Source organism: Trifolium pratense, linkage group LG3, assembly GCF_020283565.1.
Source record: "Trifolium pratense cultivar HEN17-A07 linkage group LG3, ARS_RC_1.1, whole genome shotgun sequence".
NCBI classification, from domain to species: domain Eukaryota; kingdom Viridiplantae; phylum Streptophyta; class Magnoliopsida; order Fabales; family Fabaceae; genus Trifolium; species Trifolium pratense.
Window position 1 is genome coordinate 29,340,862 of NC_060061.1, and position 17,702 is coordinate 29,358,563.

The 17,702-nt window shown below is 34.6% G+C and overlaps 1 protein-coding gene across 1 annotated transcript; it reads right to left on the minus strand.

Annotated features, from left to right (window-relative positions):
• Positions 1 to 409: 409 nt before the first annotated feature.
• LOC123914923 lies at positions 410 to 1,213 on the minus strand. Its single transcript, XM_045966084.1, has 2 exons — positions 937 to 1,213; positions 410 to 681 (listed from the first exon to the last, which is right to left on the minus strand). The coding sequence occupies exons 1-2, from the start codon at positions 1,211 to 1,213 to the stop codon at positions 410 to 412; spliced, it is 549 nt and encodes a 182-aa protein (XP_045822040.1).
• Between the last annotated feature and the right edge of the window lie 16,489 nt (positions 1,214 to 17,702).

Consider the following 17,702-nt stretch of genomic DNA (forward strand, 5'->3'; position numbering starts at 1 on the left):
CATCAATGGCAAAGATTTCTGCCATCACCTTATCAAAGTGCAAGTCAACCCCTTCAAAGTTGTCCTTGACACCTTGCTCACTTGCCCCCAGCTGTTCAGACGTTGTCGACACATTTGGCATTGGCTCATATGCAATTAGTTTCTCTTTAATCTCAACCAATTCCTCTAGCTTTTCTTTTGTCATCTTATAACCAGAAGCAATTTGAGCCAAATCATTTGCTTCTTGATTCTCAATTCGAGGTATATGCTGAATATCATATGAATTGAAATGTTTCAGCAAAGAAAACGCAATAACAAAGTACTTCATTAAATGCTCTTGAATGCATTTATACTCCTTTATTAACTGCTTTATTACTAATTCGGAGTCACCTCTTATTTTAATATGTTTTGCCCACAGGTCTAAAAGAATTTATAGGCCTGCAATTAAAGCCTCATATTCAGCCTCATTGTTGGAGCAAGCACCATTGATCTTATACTTAAACTTTGTTGGAATTCTCAATGGAGAAATGATCAAGATTCCAATTCCTGTACCATGTTTATGTCTTAAGCCATCGAAGTATAAAACCCAAGGCTCAAAATCCACATAAGTCACTGGAACTTCAACTACTGAATGATCAGCAAGAAAATCAGCAACTATTTGGCCTTTGACAGCCCTCAAGGGTTGATAAGTTAGTGAGTACTCTGTTAAAGCCAAAGCTCACTTTCCAATTCTACTATGCAAAATTGGTTTCAGCAACATATGCTTAATAATATCAAAGTGAGAATAGATATAAACATCAACTTGCTTAATATATTGCTTAAGTTTGGTACAAGAAAAATACAAACATAGACAAAGCTTTTCAATTGAACTATATCTAGTCTCAGCATCATTTAAAATTCTACTTAGATAATAAATAGTTTTTTCTACACCATTTTCATCCTCTTGGGCGAGCATACTTCCAATAGTTGAATTTGATGCTGAGATATACAACTTCATTGCTTTATTTCGAATGAGAGACATTAAGGTAGGAGGCTTCGACAAATATGTCTTAATCTCATCAAATGCCTTTTGTTGTTCCATCCCCCATTTGAATATATCATCTTTCTTGAGTTTTAGCAGTGGAGAGAATGGTTGAGCCTTACCACTTAGGTTCGAAATAAACCTCCTCAAAAAATTGATTTTACCCAGCAAGGACTGAAGCTGTTTCTTTGTCCCTTGAGGCTTTGTCTCCATGATAGCTTTTGTCTTGTTTTGATTGATTTCTATGCCCTTTTTATGCACAACAAAGCCAAGGAAATCTCCTGCACGTACACAAAAAGCACATTTCAGTGGATTCATTTTTAATCCACATTTCCTCATCCTTTCGAATGATTTTCTAAGATGACCTATATGTTCATCACTAGATGAGGATTTCACAACAATGTCATCAATGTAGACTTGCATAAACACTTCAATGAAATCGTGAAAAATTGAATTCATTGCTCTTTTATACGTTGCCCCACCATTTTTCAAACCAAAGGGCATTACTACCCATTCATAAGTGCCTAAGGCACCAGGGCAACGAAATTCAGTTTTTGACACATCATCTTCATCAATAAAAATTTGATTATAGCCAGAATAGCCATCTAACACAGGGCCGGCTCCGAGAATTCAGAGGTCCTGGGCGAATAATAAAAATGGGCCCTTATAAAAAAAACATAATTTTTTTTTTAAAAAAAAAAAGAAAGAAAGAATATAATATATTTAAATTGTAAACAATTTTCAATAACATTAAAATTAATCATTCATTCTTGTGACTAATAAAAAAAATGTCATATTGTAGCATTTTTTAAAATAAATTCATCAACCAAATTTTCATATTGTATATTCTCCAACAAGTCATCCTCAATTGCTATCAATACTAACTCATTATAATGTAAATAACATCAATAACATAAAAAATAATTATGTAACAAAAAAAAAACATAAAAAATAATTACATTCTTTCTCTTTTTTTTGGTAATAAAATACACTTTCAAGTAAATATCATTAAAAATTGATAGTATTTTTAATAAAAGTTATAACATAATTCTACAAATATAGTTTTTTTTCTTGATAAATATAGTATAGATATTATGATTAAAATTTGATCATTAATCATTAATTGAGTTTATGTTTAGTTGTGTTCAACATAATTGATTATGAATAGTTCTCTTAAAATAAAATAAAAAATGTCTCAAGTGAGACTTGAACCTGCCACCCCAGCATCCTGAAATGGTAGGAGCAATGCACCAACCACTAAACCAATCAACATTTCGTGAAATATGTTGTCCGAAACACTACTTATCCAATACTATAAATGATGGGCTTAAAAAAAATTTTGAGGCCCCAATATTTTTGAGGCCCTAGGCTGGGGGCCTGGTTGCCCTGGCCCAAAACCGGCCCTGATCTAACATACTTAAATATTCATATCCTGCTGCTGAATCAACTAGCATTTCTGCTACAGGCATAGAATATTCATCTTTTGGTGTCGCATTATTCAAATCCCTGAAGTCTATACAAACTCTAAGTGATCCATTTTTCTTAATAATAGGAACAATGTTTGCTAACCATTCTACATACCTGGCTGTTCGAACGAACTTGCACTTGAGCAACCTTTCAATTTCCGCCTTGATCTTTGTCATGATTTCTGGTGCAAACCTCCTTAGAAGCTGCTTCACAGGTTTCTTATCTGGCCGAAGAGGCAATCTATGTTCTACCAAGTTTCTGCTTAGCCCAGGCATCTCACTATAATCCCATGCAAAGCAATCCTTGTACCTTTTAAGCAATTCGACCACCTTATCTCTTAAGCTTGGGTCAATATCGGCACTGATATAAGTTGGCCTTTTAATAGAGTCATCTCCAATATCGATCTCTTGCAAAGGATCTTGAGCCTGCATTTTTTGACTCAAACTGTGTGGATCTTTTTCAAAACCCAAAGGTTCATCATCATAAATGCAATCTAGCCTTTGCTTCTCGCCATTATTCGAATCATTAGCCTCTAGGGCCAATTCATTACCTGAATCAACATTGGCTTCGACAACCACATTTTCTTGTAATTTAATGGCTTCTAGAGCCATCTTAATTCTATTTTCGGCTGCATAAGCCGTAATTCAATCCCATGCTGGAGACTTAATCATCATATTCGTTTAAATTAACCCATCCAGAAACTGGTGGGAAAGCATCCTCAGACAAGGGCTTCTCAATGTCTTCCCTCTCCCAACAAAAACCATGGGTTGGATGCAATTTGACAAAGTGGTATACATTTCCTGACACCACTTCATTTGGATCAAAGGCAGCATCTTGCTCCCCACAAGGAGCAATTGAAGCCAAATTCTTATCAAAATTTTGGAGAGTCACATTGCTCGTTTCTGAAACGTATGCACTTTGGTCTTCCTCTACATTTTCGACCAAACCATCCTCTCTCCAAATTATTAACCTTTGATGCATGGTTGAGGGAACAACCCAAATGCCATGAATCCACTCTCTTCCTAATAACAAATTGTAATTAGGCCTAACAGCAATGACCATAAAGAGGGTTTTTCGAACTGTGCTTCCAACACAAACCTCTAACTGTACTGCTCCTAGAGAGTGACCAGTCTTTCCTTCATAATTTGCTAACACCACATTGTGAGAATGAAGGTCTGTATCATAAAGACCTAATTTCTTTAGCTTGAAATGAGGCATAATATTAACCACAGCCCCACAATCAACCAAGACTTTATTTACCCCCACATCATTCACTTTTGCTCTAATAAATAAAGCTTTTAAGTGGTTTTGCATTCCCAAGTATGGATTTTCGAAAATAGCTTGTTGTTCCTCAACACAGCCATTTTGCATAACATAATAACACATTGGCTTATGATCAGCCAAATTGAGAGCATTAAAGTCTTCTTCTACCTCATTGACTTCTGTAGGAATGTCATATTCTAGAGGCAAGATGGAGACAACGTTAACCATCACATCAAAATCTGATTCCTCATCCAAGAGGTCATCATCATCCATGTCATCTTCGCCTTCTACCAACTCTTTGGTATCTTCAGCTTTTGGCTCTTCCACAATTATGGAAAGCCTTTCTTTCATTGGGCTCTTGGCCAATTCAATCTGCTGGACCACAGTGGGGTTGCCCCCAGCCTCAGCATCCTTGCTTGCCAATTTCTTTTTCCTCTGGAACCTTCGCCACTGAGTGCGAGTCATGAGATTTTTCTCCTTATAATTGTTCCTATAAGAGTACTTATTGGCTTTTGTGGCAGCATTCACATTTTCTTTCCCAGCTACCACTTTCGAACCCTTAGGCTCAGACACAATGTTAACATTGACATTGCTTGAACTTCCATTCTCCATCATCCTCCTATTGAAATTCACATACTGACCACTTACCCACTGGTTAATAGGAGCTTTCCTAGATGGCTTGAAAGTGTTTTGAGGGCCTAGCCTCTGATGAATCGAAAGGCCTTTGGTAATAGGCCTACCCCAGTTAGCCCCTTTGTATGGCCAAGCCTTTTGGTTAGGCTTCGTCTTTGGCCACTTTCTCTTGCTTTCAGTATATGGAACAACACTTTGAAGGCCTACAATAGCCTCCCTATCACACACTGCGCTGCACCTGGGGCAAAGCATAACTTCAGAGTTCTTGATCTTGCACCTATTCAGGAAGTCTACCAACTCTTCCTCAGCATTGGGGTACACTTCATGAACCCTCTTCTCGTACTCCTCTTCAGGGATAGCCTCAATTGGAGCAACAACATCTACAACCTCTACCATGTTGCAGTCATAAACTTCAACAACGGTGGCATCAGCAGTTACTAAAGGATCTGTGTCCACCTTCATTGGAGGCTTCGCTTTATCAGCATATTTCAGCCTTCCTTCGTTTAGCGCTTTCTGCACCAAGTCCTTGAAAACAACACATTGATAAGTCTTATGTCCCAAATAATTATGAAACTTACAATAACCTCTTTTCTTTCTTTGTTCTATTGGTGGTATTTTCATATCTTTTGGCACAACTATTTTGCCGTCAGTCACCAATAAATCGAAAATCTCATCACATTTTGTTATATCAAAAGTATAGGTTTTTGTAACAAACTTATCATTTTTTGGTTCGACTGGATTTTTTCCATTCGAATGCCTCAACAACTTACATGTGTAAGGAGGCCCAGACTTCAATTCAGCCACATTGACATCACTGTCCTCAAATTCTGAGTATTCATCATCAACTTCATAATCAATTTCATTGCCATAAGAGTCAATAAAAGTAATTTCTTTCTTTTTCTGAAACTTAGAATTTCTAACTTTTTCAGCTTTTAACCTTTCGATATGTCTAACCCTGTCAGCTAATTGTGACATGTCTCGAAGGTATTGCGTATCTAGTTTCTTCCTAATCGAATAGTCTAGGCCACCACCAGCCATTTCGACTAGCTCATGCTCAGGCACTTGGGTAAAACACTTGGCCTTCAGCAAACGAAACCTATTTAAATAATCATCAACTGACTCTTGGTTTTTTCGCTTGACACTAGCTAATTCTTTAAGACTTATCTTGGTTTGGCCCATATAAAACTGCTCATGAAAAACTCTTTCTAATTGGGCCCAACTATGAATCGAATTAGGAGGCAGCGTTGTAAACCAAGTAAAAGCATTCTTGGTGAGCGAATTAGGAAAATACTTCATTCGCAAATTCTCATTATTTGCCAAATTGCCAGATTCAGCTAAGTACCTAGCAATGTGCTCAACAGTTGACTCACTAGTATCCCCAGCAAACTTAGTATACTTTGGGACTTTCCAACCCCTTGGTAATTCTGTTTGTAACACATACTCAGTTAATGCAGAGACAAAATTAGGCATTCGTCATCCTATGTTCAGGCCATTTTGGGCCAGAATCGTTTCAACTAAATTAGTCAAGTTATTTTGGCCAAGTAGATTATTATTTTGAACCTCTCTAACCACCTCATCAGCATCTTGGTTTCTCCTAACCATGACTACTGGAGGATTGTGATTAACCATTGGAGGATTTTGGTTAACTATTGGAGGATTTTGATTGACCTCATATGGGTAATGAGTTTCTTCTTGCACAATTGGTGCTGGGTTTGGTACTGTTTCATTGGCCACATAAGTTGGCCTCTGTTGCACCGGAGTTGTAGACATTGCAGGCAATATTACTTGCGGAGTAAACTGATTTACTCTTTGTGGTGGGGGAGGTGTACCAAAAAAATCAGCAATCCGACTCATTTGAAATGCTAACATTTGGTAACTTTCATTTGTATTTTGAATTAATGGATTAAACACAGTATCAATTTGCTGCGTCAAAAGGTTAACCATTTCATGATTACTCTCATCCATTTGTTGTCTTAATGACAACATAGACGCAATAGTTAATGGCTGGGAAGCTACTCTAGGAGAAGTATACCTATCAGGCTCGAACACTGGCATACCTTGAAAACCAGGTGTAGGGGGAGGCCCATACATAGGATTGAACTCTGAAGATACTTTTGGACGTCCATAACCGGCAGTTACAGACGAGAATGCCATAGTTGTTATTGGCATAGTTGGAATGACATTGTGAACATTCGAGACTGCAGGACTAGAAACCACCGAAGCAGAAATTGAACTAGTCGTGCTCGAACTCTGTGCGGATGGATCGAATCCTCCACTTGAACTTGCTTCACTACTCATTGCGCTAGAACTTTGGTTCTTATTAGAATTATATATTTGAGTAGTTCTAACCATAACCTAACGACAATTACGAAAAGAAAACAAGTCTCTCATGAAGTAGCAATAAATGTCACAAGAAAGGGGGGGGTTGAATTGTGACCCTTTTTAAAAATCTTTTAAGTTAGTTTAATATAACTCAAGACAATATTTCTCTTAATTGGTTAGTTTAACAATTAACAATATAAAGAAAAATATAGTTAGCAACAATAAAATATAACTGAACAATATAAATACTGAGTTAGTTGCTGAATAGATAAATGTTTAAGGCCCAGAGCACTCTGGTATTACTCAGTTAGTTAGGTTAGTATGTTTTAAGGATTTTAGAGTCCAAGAGAAAAACACACAAAAGTTATCCTGGTTCACCCAACTTGGGCTAGTCCAGTCCTCACAGTCCTTGTGAGATTGTCCACTAAAAATGCTAAGATCAGAACCTTCTGCTTCGCATCAAAAACTTGATCACAACTGGATCAATACAATCTGCTTTTCTTCACTCGAAAAGACTTTTACACAAATGCTTTTCTTCACTCGAAAAGACTTTCACTCAAAATGCTTTTCTTCACTCGAAAAGACTTTTTCACAAACACTCAATCTAACATGAAAGAAAGACTTGAGAGGGTTACAATATTTGTGGGGAATATGGTTTAAATCAACTCAAGTGAGAGATTGATAATAGCAAGCTTTGTCTATTTGTTTTTCACAAATTTATGATTGATATCTTTGATGCTTTGCTTTGCTTTTGAAGAGTTTATGACTTGTTGATTTTTGCTTCAACTAAGTATATGATTTGATTCTTTTTGCAAACTCTTAATCTTCTCTTCATGTAGCTCCATTGTATTTATAGGCAAATATAACCTTGGAGGAGCGTATGAGAGAGGGATTTGAATTTCAAATCCAACTTGACATGTCACAATGTTGTGCTGTTAATTTGCTGTGAATAGTGCGTTATCGTTGCTTCAGTAACATTACCGTTATGGCAATCTGCACTACACTTTTAATCCAATGACAACCACTGCATTTACGTGGCCCATATATGTCCATAAGAAGGAATATTTCCTAATTTAGGGTTGGACAACTTGTATGCAAGTGGGAAAAAATATCATGTAATAATTGTACTTGTTGTGGTGACTCATTGTCCTTTGTTGTTTCCTTGTCCCCTCTATGTTCCCTTGAAGAGAATGAGGCATGCTACAACTTGGCTTATGGTGTGACTTCACCTTGTTGGCCAATTTTCGTCCAAGCCATCATTGTATGATGTGGCTTTCATTTGAATTTCAAATCTTCTTCAATCATTGATGGAAGCTTCCTTTGTTTGTCCAAAGGGGCTTTTATTCACTTTAGTCCAAAAAGGCTTTATGGCCCATGATTCAATTTATGCCATGTTTGGCATATTCCTTACATAAGTGTTTCCTTAAAATACTACCACTTTTGATGAGGCAAAGGAATAATATCTTTGTGAAGCAGTTCATCATTTATGCCAAGACTTTAAGATGCTTCTTTTGTTTCTACTCATTGCTTATATGTTTTGCTTGTCCATTGGTTGCTCATCCATAACGTTACCGTTGACAGATGATATCATTATCGTTGAAACATTTCTCACAAAACACATTAGTAGATAACAAGATAATCATAATTAAAATTAATTAATATGTTTGTTATCTTTAAAACATCAAATAAGGATTTTGTCCTCAACATCTCATTCCACAATACAAAAATTATTAAGCAAACACAAAACCAGTCCCACTGGGCGTGCCAATTTGTTTACGCTGAAATTTGGTAAACAACCGCTAGTTTAAGTATTTAAACTCGAGAGATCAAGTAGTAAATCTCAGGACAATTTTGTGTTTTGTTTGCTTAAGAAAATGTTCGAATGTTCGTCGGAAAGTTCGACAAACACTTAATAATTAAATCTTGTGCAAATAATAAAGGAAAATGCTAGTTCGAATCGCCTCGAAGCAGCAGTTTCATGGAAAAATATCAAGTAAAGCTAAATAACATTGCTGCAAAGTAAATTGCATTGAATTAAAAGCAATTACGCAGTAAATGGTTCACAAAACATACATCTTCTCTTCTGAATTCCGTTTGTTCGATCGCTGAGTACTTAGAATTTTCAGAGAAAGTTTTGTATAATATTTTATGACCCCGATTTCTAGTGAAAAACTACTATAAATACTATGGCAAAATGATAACTGCTCCTTGATCATCTGAACGCTCCTCGCTTTGCCACGTACTGTTGGAGTAAGCCCTAAAAGCCAATCTATTTTGATAGAATCGTCTTTTGTATGATGACTTTGATTTATATATTTAATATATATAACAAGACATTTATTTATTATGTTTGTTTCAAACTAATAAAGTCCCTAGAATAACTAGTCTAATTAATAGAACATTAAGTGTGACTTAATAGTGAGACTCCATTAAACATAATGACACTATTCTTAAAGTATCCATACTCAAGTTTTACTGTCATGTGGGATAACAGTAAAACATAGAGACTATTATGTGAGTAGATTGATGACTTCATCTCATGAGTCATGGATATGAGATATCAAGTCTTCACATAGATATATTGGATTGACCCGCCATGAGAATGCTACATAGTATGTTATGAAAAGTGTCATAAGTTATTCTCATAGTGATAATGGTGTATACCACCCTTCGACCTGAAACCACTATGGACCCTAGATGTGGAGTAGAGTACTTAGTTGCCGTTCAAACATTGTCCGTAACAGGATGACTATAAAGTCGGTTGATGGGTACTCTATAAATCATGCTGAGGGACATGAGTGACCTAGATGGAATTTGCCCCTCCTACATAACAGGAGCAATATCTGTAGGCCTCTTGATGGAATATGACTGATAAAATGCGTGGCCACGCCGAACTAAGTCAATATGAGATATTGAGCTTATTCGTTGCTCAGTATATTCTGGGATCAAGAAATAAGATATTGAACCATACAAGGGTGACACGATCTATGTCTTATGTTCAATATAGATATAAGGGCAAAGGGGTAATTATACACACGATCGTTATCACATAAAGGTTTCGTCAGATCACATGACATTCTCGTCACTTGGGTAGCAATGATGTGTTGCTAGATACCGCTCACTGTTTATAATATTAAATATGTGATTTAATATTATTGCCAACGTTACGAGAACCTATAGGGTCACACACAAAGGACATATAGATGAGAGAAATAAATAAGTAAGACTTATTTATAAAATAATAAGCAGGACTTATTAGTAATTAAATAATTAAGTATGACTTATTATTTAATTTATGAAAAATAGAGAAATGCGGTCCACCGTAAGGTACGGTGCAGTGCTTGGCTTGATGACCACACAAGTGGTTCTATAAATAGAACCCTTGTGATGAAGTTTTAAAAAGTTTTAACCTAATTCACAAAGTGAAACCTAGTCGCCGCTCTCTAAACCCTATTCTCTCTGAATCTCTGGTGGAATTGGCTAGCACCGGTCATCGGAGAAGTTCTGTTCGTGTGGACTGAGTAGATGCATCGCTACTTTGCTTTGCTCGTGATCAGAAACAGTTTCTACCTCAAAGGTTCTGCACTTCAAGAGGTAAACACATAAACTTGTGGTTTTGTGTTCTTTGATTTGTGATTAATGGTTTAATCAAGATCCGTTCATCGGGATTGTTCCGCTAAGAGGATTAATTATTTTGAAAAACCCCTCTTAAATCCCTTCAGTGGTATCAGAGCATCGGTTGTGATTAAATCATTTAATCCAATTACCTCTAATGCATATCAATAATTATATGGTGATATAATTATTGTCGGAATGCGTTTACATGATTCAAGCATGTTTATATGGTTTATATGTTTGTTTTGTCCGTCATATATAATTGATATAAGTATGTATATGATACATAATTGATTTCTTTTAATTTGGTACACTAATCGAGTATATATGATATACTTATTAATTCGATCATTCAGCCTAGAATGAGTAATTATTGTTCATTCGAATGATTAGTGTTTATGCTTCGGAACCGTCTTTTCTGGTGAAGTGTAAGTCACTACGGTCAGTCAGATTGAACAAGTAATTGCTTACCTATGAATGGAACGATAATTATTGTATAAACGCATCAAGTGTTGATGCAGCAATTAGTTAGTAATTGAAAGAGATCATGACAAATATAATTTAATTTTGAAATCGTTTTAAAATTCAAGAAATATCTTTTGAAATTGTTTTAAAAATAATATTACCAATTTTGGGAAATAATTTGATTCAAAAGAGTTTTGATCAAATAAATCTATATATTTAATAATTGGAGAATTGTTATTTAAAAGAAACATTATGCGGATCATTATCACATGAGATGTGATTTTTGATTAAATATAATTGATTGATAATATATTAACTTTCCAAGAAAGAATAGTTCATATTTGGAACTGCCATTTTTCTTTCCTTTTTGAAAAATTTGGAACTGCCATATATATCAATAAATTATATTAGGCATGTTTTGAAACAGCAAATCAAATTCAAAATTAACTGGTTTCATTGTTTTAATGACCGGAATCCTATTTTGGTCTTGGAAACCAATTATTATCAATTATAGTAATTTCTTTGAATTAATACTTAATTCAAATAATTAAAGTGTTATTTAATAATTATTGTTAAATAATTTTGTGATGCGCTAATTAATTACTCCCTCCGGTCCTTTTTATAAGGAACACTTAGGGCAAAAAATTTGGTCCTTTTTATAAGAAACTTTGACCAATTTTCAAATGTTTTAAATGTTCAATTTCACTTATGCCCTTATTTATTATGAGAGAGAATTTAAAAATAAGTAAGTTAGTTGAATAAAGAGTAATTAAATAAGGGTATACATGGAATAAATTAAAATTTATAAGAGTATTAAATGAAAATAACAATGTTAAATGTGCTTCATTGGTCTGTGTGATTTTTTCAAAGTGTTCCTTATAATAAGGACCGGAGGTAGTATTTAATTTTAATTAGTTATTAGAGATGTATAGTTATGGTCATAGCGTGTTTGATTTTATTTTGTTTAGTTTAAATACGACCTGTGTGTCGTGGTTATTATTTTTAAATACGACCTGCGTGTCGTGACAATTTATTTACTTTATTTATTTTAAATAATTGTAATTGCTCGTGATGACGGGAGACAAAGCCAAACAAAGGATGTCGATGGAGAAACTTGAGAAGTTTGCTCGAGGGTCAAAGAATTGTAATAAATTAGTTTATTTAATTCTTTCGATTTAGGAGGCCATAACTATACTACCTTAGTTTATTTATGTATGTGATGCATGAGATGAATGTTTTAATTATATATGTCTTGAATATTTTATATAATTGTTAAACGTATATTTACATGAGTGTCATGTAAATTGAAACACGTTTTGTATGAGATATAAAATACGGTGAGATTAAATTTAATTAAAATCCCTTAAAAGAAATATTAAGTTGAAAGCTTTCCAACATTTAGCACCCTTCAAGATCAATATCGATCAATGTAGGTTTTGCCAACGTAAAGTGCATTGTCTATATTGATAAGTTGCGGTGAGGTAACCAGTTTACCCGATTGCTATTCATTGGGTCTAACTTAACTAAAAGAAATATAATATGATTATATGATTTTAGAAGCAAGTGTTGGGTTACTCCATATGATGGATTAGAATAAGTGTTATTCACCCAACGGAAAGGATATGAGAGTTGTATGAGATACAATTGGAAAGGAGTTTCCTACCTAAAATAACTATGTTTTGTATAATCAGTCCAACGCTGACTTAGAACATAGTAAAATATGGATCTCGTTCCCACTAGAAAATCTTCCAACGGGATTTTCCGAATCAAATGTCGAGGGTCATTTGGGTTGAGTAAAATAGTGGGAGCATATTTAATTAAAGACCTAGTTAAATATGTTTTAATCATGATACAAATATTCTTATTTTCGTAGTTAGATATATTTGGCATATATTTTATATTTTACTGTAAAATGTCCTTACGAAGGATAAGTAGTTCAGAAAGGAGTTTCTGAATTGGTACATGTATTGAGAATTGTTCTCTCAAATACGAGAAAAACTACTAATGATTTTGAAAGAGTTAAAGTTGAAGAAAGAAGTAAGACTTCTTCATAGACCTTGTTATAGAAAGTTAAATTATCCACTTTTTATCTTAGGTATATGATACCAGTTGTTAATTTCATATTTGTTGAAATATGAAGTTGTTTTAAAGAAGTGAAAATTTGACCATAGATAAAGTCAACCTACGTTTAGAATGAAATAGTTTCATTGATCGTAGAAGTTGAGTTTGACATGGAACCAAATCATTGTTATTATGTTTCATTTAATAATAGAAACATTGGACCTAAACCTTGTATTGACAAGAAAAAGGACTACTTGTTTGAATAATAGACAAGTGTTGTTTCATTATCCAAATAATGTTTTTTATTCTAGTGTTCTAATCAAGTAATGGAATTGAGTTCCATCAACTTGATAACCTTATATATAACAATCATGAAAATGAATCAAATAAGATTTGAACCTTATACATATTAGTAGCAATATTGTTTAGTATTAATAAGTGAGTCACACATTTCTAGATTCCATAGATAGGAATTTTGGACTCATTTGATTTATATCATTTGAAGGATGTGAGTTCCACTTTTGAAAATAGTTCGGTATGTCAATTACCAACTAAGGTAAAGTGACATTTGATCTATTTGAAATATATACATATGAGATGTATATAAACCACTAAACTAATTATTTGCTAGATATAATTTTATTTCTTTTACTTCATTTACGTTACTAATTAGCTTAGTAGATGTGAATATGTGTGGTTGACACAAAGTATGATTCTTTGAATTTGTTCAAAGAATTTATGAAGTAAATGAATAATTTTGAAAAAGTATTAAGACCATACAAACAAGTCGTAATGGTAAATACTTAGATAAGGAGTATAGTAATAACTATTTATATTACATCATGTTTGACATGATTACAAATAAGATAGTTCATTTATCTCCGACGACTCTTTTGAAAAAAAATTATTTTAATTAGAGTTATTCTTTACCCACAAAAGTTCCAATAAAAGAAATCATAAAGACACCATATTTGATATGGAGGTAAAAGTACCTAGTTTGACTTTATGGTAGTTTGGGATTGTAAGGTTTATAACATAAACATAATTCCAACTTGGATTAATGTGTATTTGTGGAGGGATCCTAAAGAAACTTAGAAATACTAATTCTACAACACTCTCTAGGACAAAAGTTGTTTTGTTACTAGAATTAAAATATTCCTTTAGAAGGAATGTGTCTCTAGAAGAAATAGTGGGAGTGATGTAGAATTTGAGTAAATTCGAGTACCACAAAACACATATTTTTGAGAATGGAACATGAATCGGTTCAACAAGAGTTGTTGGATCAACAGTTCGAGTAGCACAAGACCTATATAAGTCGGATATGTCATATCACACAGTTGAGAGTCACGGTTTTACCATGACTCGACAAGGTGGTATATGATGCTCATGGAAGATGCGAATGTGACTTATAAAGAGTCCATGTACACAAAACATATATGGATATTGTTTTGTCATCCAATTGAGTAAGACTCATAGGATAAATATGAGTCTTGTTGTAAAGACTCACATGAATGGTATTGTGAATACATTTAAGGTGTGATTGAATGTGAAAGGTTTCATACAAATCATGATGCAATTATGATGAAACCTTTATTTCAATCATAGTGCTTAAACTCATTTGATTCCACTTGCAATTATTGTATGTTTTACTACGAGTTCTGGCAGATGGATAACGAGGTTGCATTCCTTAATTGGAATGACCTTACATATGTATTTGACATATGGATAGGGTTTCGTTAATCTAAAGGATGCTAGAAAAGTATATAAATTACAAAATTCATTTATGAATTTGTTCAAATTTCTCAAAGTTGAATTATCAGTTTTATTGATCAAGTTTTATGAAAACTAAGATTAATAAAGGAACCGTTGTGCACACAAGAAAGTCAGTGAGAGTATTTAAATTAATCTGGTATTGTATGTGGATGACATACTGATCATCAAGACAATTTTCATACACTACACATGTAAGACATGATTAGGTAATTGTTTCTTGATGAAATACTTAGGCGAGACTTCCTAAAAGTTAGGAATCAAGATCTATAGAGATAGATTGTTGACATATCTCAACCTTAACCTATGTACAAATTTGATGAAGTGTACAGACACCTCATGTGCTTAATTTTATTGAAATTATTGCATACGTCACATTATGTATTTTTTGTCTCAAAGACAATATCCAACCTCATTGGATGAGAAAGGGATGCATGAGAAGTATCCAAATGCTTTGGCAATTGGGTTGATCATGTATGTCATGATATGTACTAGACCAGATGTACTATATGCTATTAGCATAAACAATATGTACCAATTATTTCTAGTGATTGTCATTAGATCACCATCAAGAATATCCATGGATATCTTAAAATCACTAAGGATGGCTTCTTGATCGGATCTGGAAATGATCATTGTAAATGAGTTACAATGATACTGATTGTCCAAAACCGAAGAACAGTATACCCAGATTGTAGTCTGGAATAAACTTTATGCTCGGATGTCAAATCTGTAAGCTTACAAGCTTCAGAAGATTGATATCTCTATTACAAAGGTCAAATATATGATTTGAATAGTTTGTGTAACACCCTAACCCATACTACCCTTAAAAACGTAATTTTAAAAACTTTTCAACAAGTGTAAAGGCAGAGTGCCACGCGGTAATTAAAACACAAGCATACACACAGAGCATCATGAAATTTAACATGAAAAGCAACAGCGGATTCCAATCAAACCAAGCATGCATATATATACATATATATATACATAAGCCATATTCATCCCTAAGGATGTCACTTATACAAGAACTAGCATAACAAAAAGGTAACACCGATATACGATGAAATCCAAGCGTAATCCCCGACTCGATGTTACATTACCAGAGCATTCACTATTTACAAACTCTAGTCAAAAGCTAGTACTAAGAGGAGTAATCTATGCTAAGTCTCCTCACCAAAAGGTACTTCAACACCACGCTAGAACAGCAGTCTAAACGTCGGCACAATCCTCAGCCTGAATATCTGAACCCCCAAAGGTCCAGCAAATAACACAAAGCAGAGAGTTAGAAAACATAATCGCATATCATACGAGCATAAGAAAGACCTTACACTTTCGAACTACATCATACATATTCTAACTCACGCCAAAACATCGCACTAAACGATTATCAATTAATAAAGTTCAACACAATTCAACCAAACAATGTCACGTACCATTTATCAAATATATGCGCATTTACCCTAAGGTATCTAATGCCAATTAATTCACTGTCATGCCATCCCTAGACATAACTAAATGCATGTGGTACCAAGATGTCACACCAACGGTGGACCAAGAACAGTTTTATATCATGCTGGATATGTCGGAACTTACCGAACCATCTTATCTCCCTTGGATAAGCCAAAACAGTTTTATATCCTGTTGGATAGCAGCTCTGGACTCATGGATTCATCTAATCCGATCCTCGGCTTCATTATGGACACATAATCCATTTTCGTTATTGGAACCCAAGTTTCCAATGTTCACATACAATCATGAATGCATGTATGCATACACATATCAACCATATGATATTCTCTAGCTCGAAACTACTCTTTTATGAATGCGGGAACACAATCCTAACACATTCACTTAACATTGCAAATTAATGCCAAAACATAACATTGCTCACTTTAAGCTACAACTTATTGCATACACGTTTATCATTCATATAACGATTAACAATAAGCATTAACAGTATCAACATGTATCAACAATCATGTAAGGATACTCTTAAACCATGTTACAAGTGCCTAACCACACTTACAAACATCAACAAAAATTGCTGTCACAGAGGCCTTCGCTAAGCGAAGCCTTAGCGAGACATAGCGAACCACGTTCCCGGAAGTAACCTGCTCATGGCGAGCATTGGCGAGCTTCAACGAACCATTCGCTGAGCGAAGGCTTAGCGAGCCTACGCGAACCTCACCCGGAAGTCACCTGCTCATGGCGAGCATTGGCGAGCTTCAGCGAACCTGTTCGCTACAGCGAACTCCTGGTCGCTTAGCGAACCACACCAGAACAGAATATCTGTTCTTGAGTTATCTAAGGCGGTTTAACATTAAATCAACTCAAAAATTCATTCAAACATGTTATAAATTCATATAAACAGCCATTCCAAACATATATGGTATCAAGGAACATTAATCATCCCTTCCAAACATCCAAATACCTCTAACAATCAAAATCATGCCAATTACTTGAGTTTTAAGCAACTTTCATAAACTTTTTCAACATGATCCAAATACATGCATATTTTTCATGAAATCAAACTAGTGATTAACACATACAAAGTGATGATGAAGAACATCATACTCACATACAAAAGCTTAATCAAAATCTAAAAGAAATTGAGTGGGAGAGTTCGGGAACGGAGACATAGACAATCTCCCCTCTCCTTACCACTCAAGAATCATGAATTCTAATCTCTTACCTTAAGCAAAGATGATGATCCAAGCCTTCTCTTGCTCAAGCTTTCTCTTAGCCAAAACCCTAGCTCTTGCTCTATCTTGCTTCTACTCACTCAAACTCAAAGAAATGAATTTATGATACTATTCATATGTTTGACTTGCTACTTATACTACTTCTCATGTCATGAACCAAGCCCAAATGGCTTAGGCCCATGCCTCTCACGCCCCTTTAAGCCCAAAACAAGGTTCTCGCGCCTAATAACTTACGATCGGCTAAACAATTATTCGTCGCTCACTAAAATAATAAAAGCCAATTAATAAATAAAATAACATTTAATAAAATATACGAATACGAAAAATGGGTCGTTACAATCCTACCCCCCTTAAAAGAATTTCGCCCTCGAAATTACCTAGAAACAGATCGGGATAAGAATCTC

Bases quoted from the DNA above. Each gene is read 5' to 3' on its own strand.
- LOC123914923 (XM_045966084.1), bottom strand. From the start codon at position 1,213: ATGGAGACAAAGCCTCAAGGGACAAAGAAACAGCTTCAGTCCTTGCTG. The intron at 682-936 runs GTATGCTCGCCC...TGGCTTTAACAG, and splicing joins ATCAAATTCAACTATTGGAA to AGTACTCACTAACTTATCAA.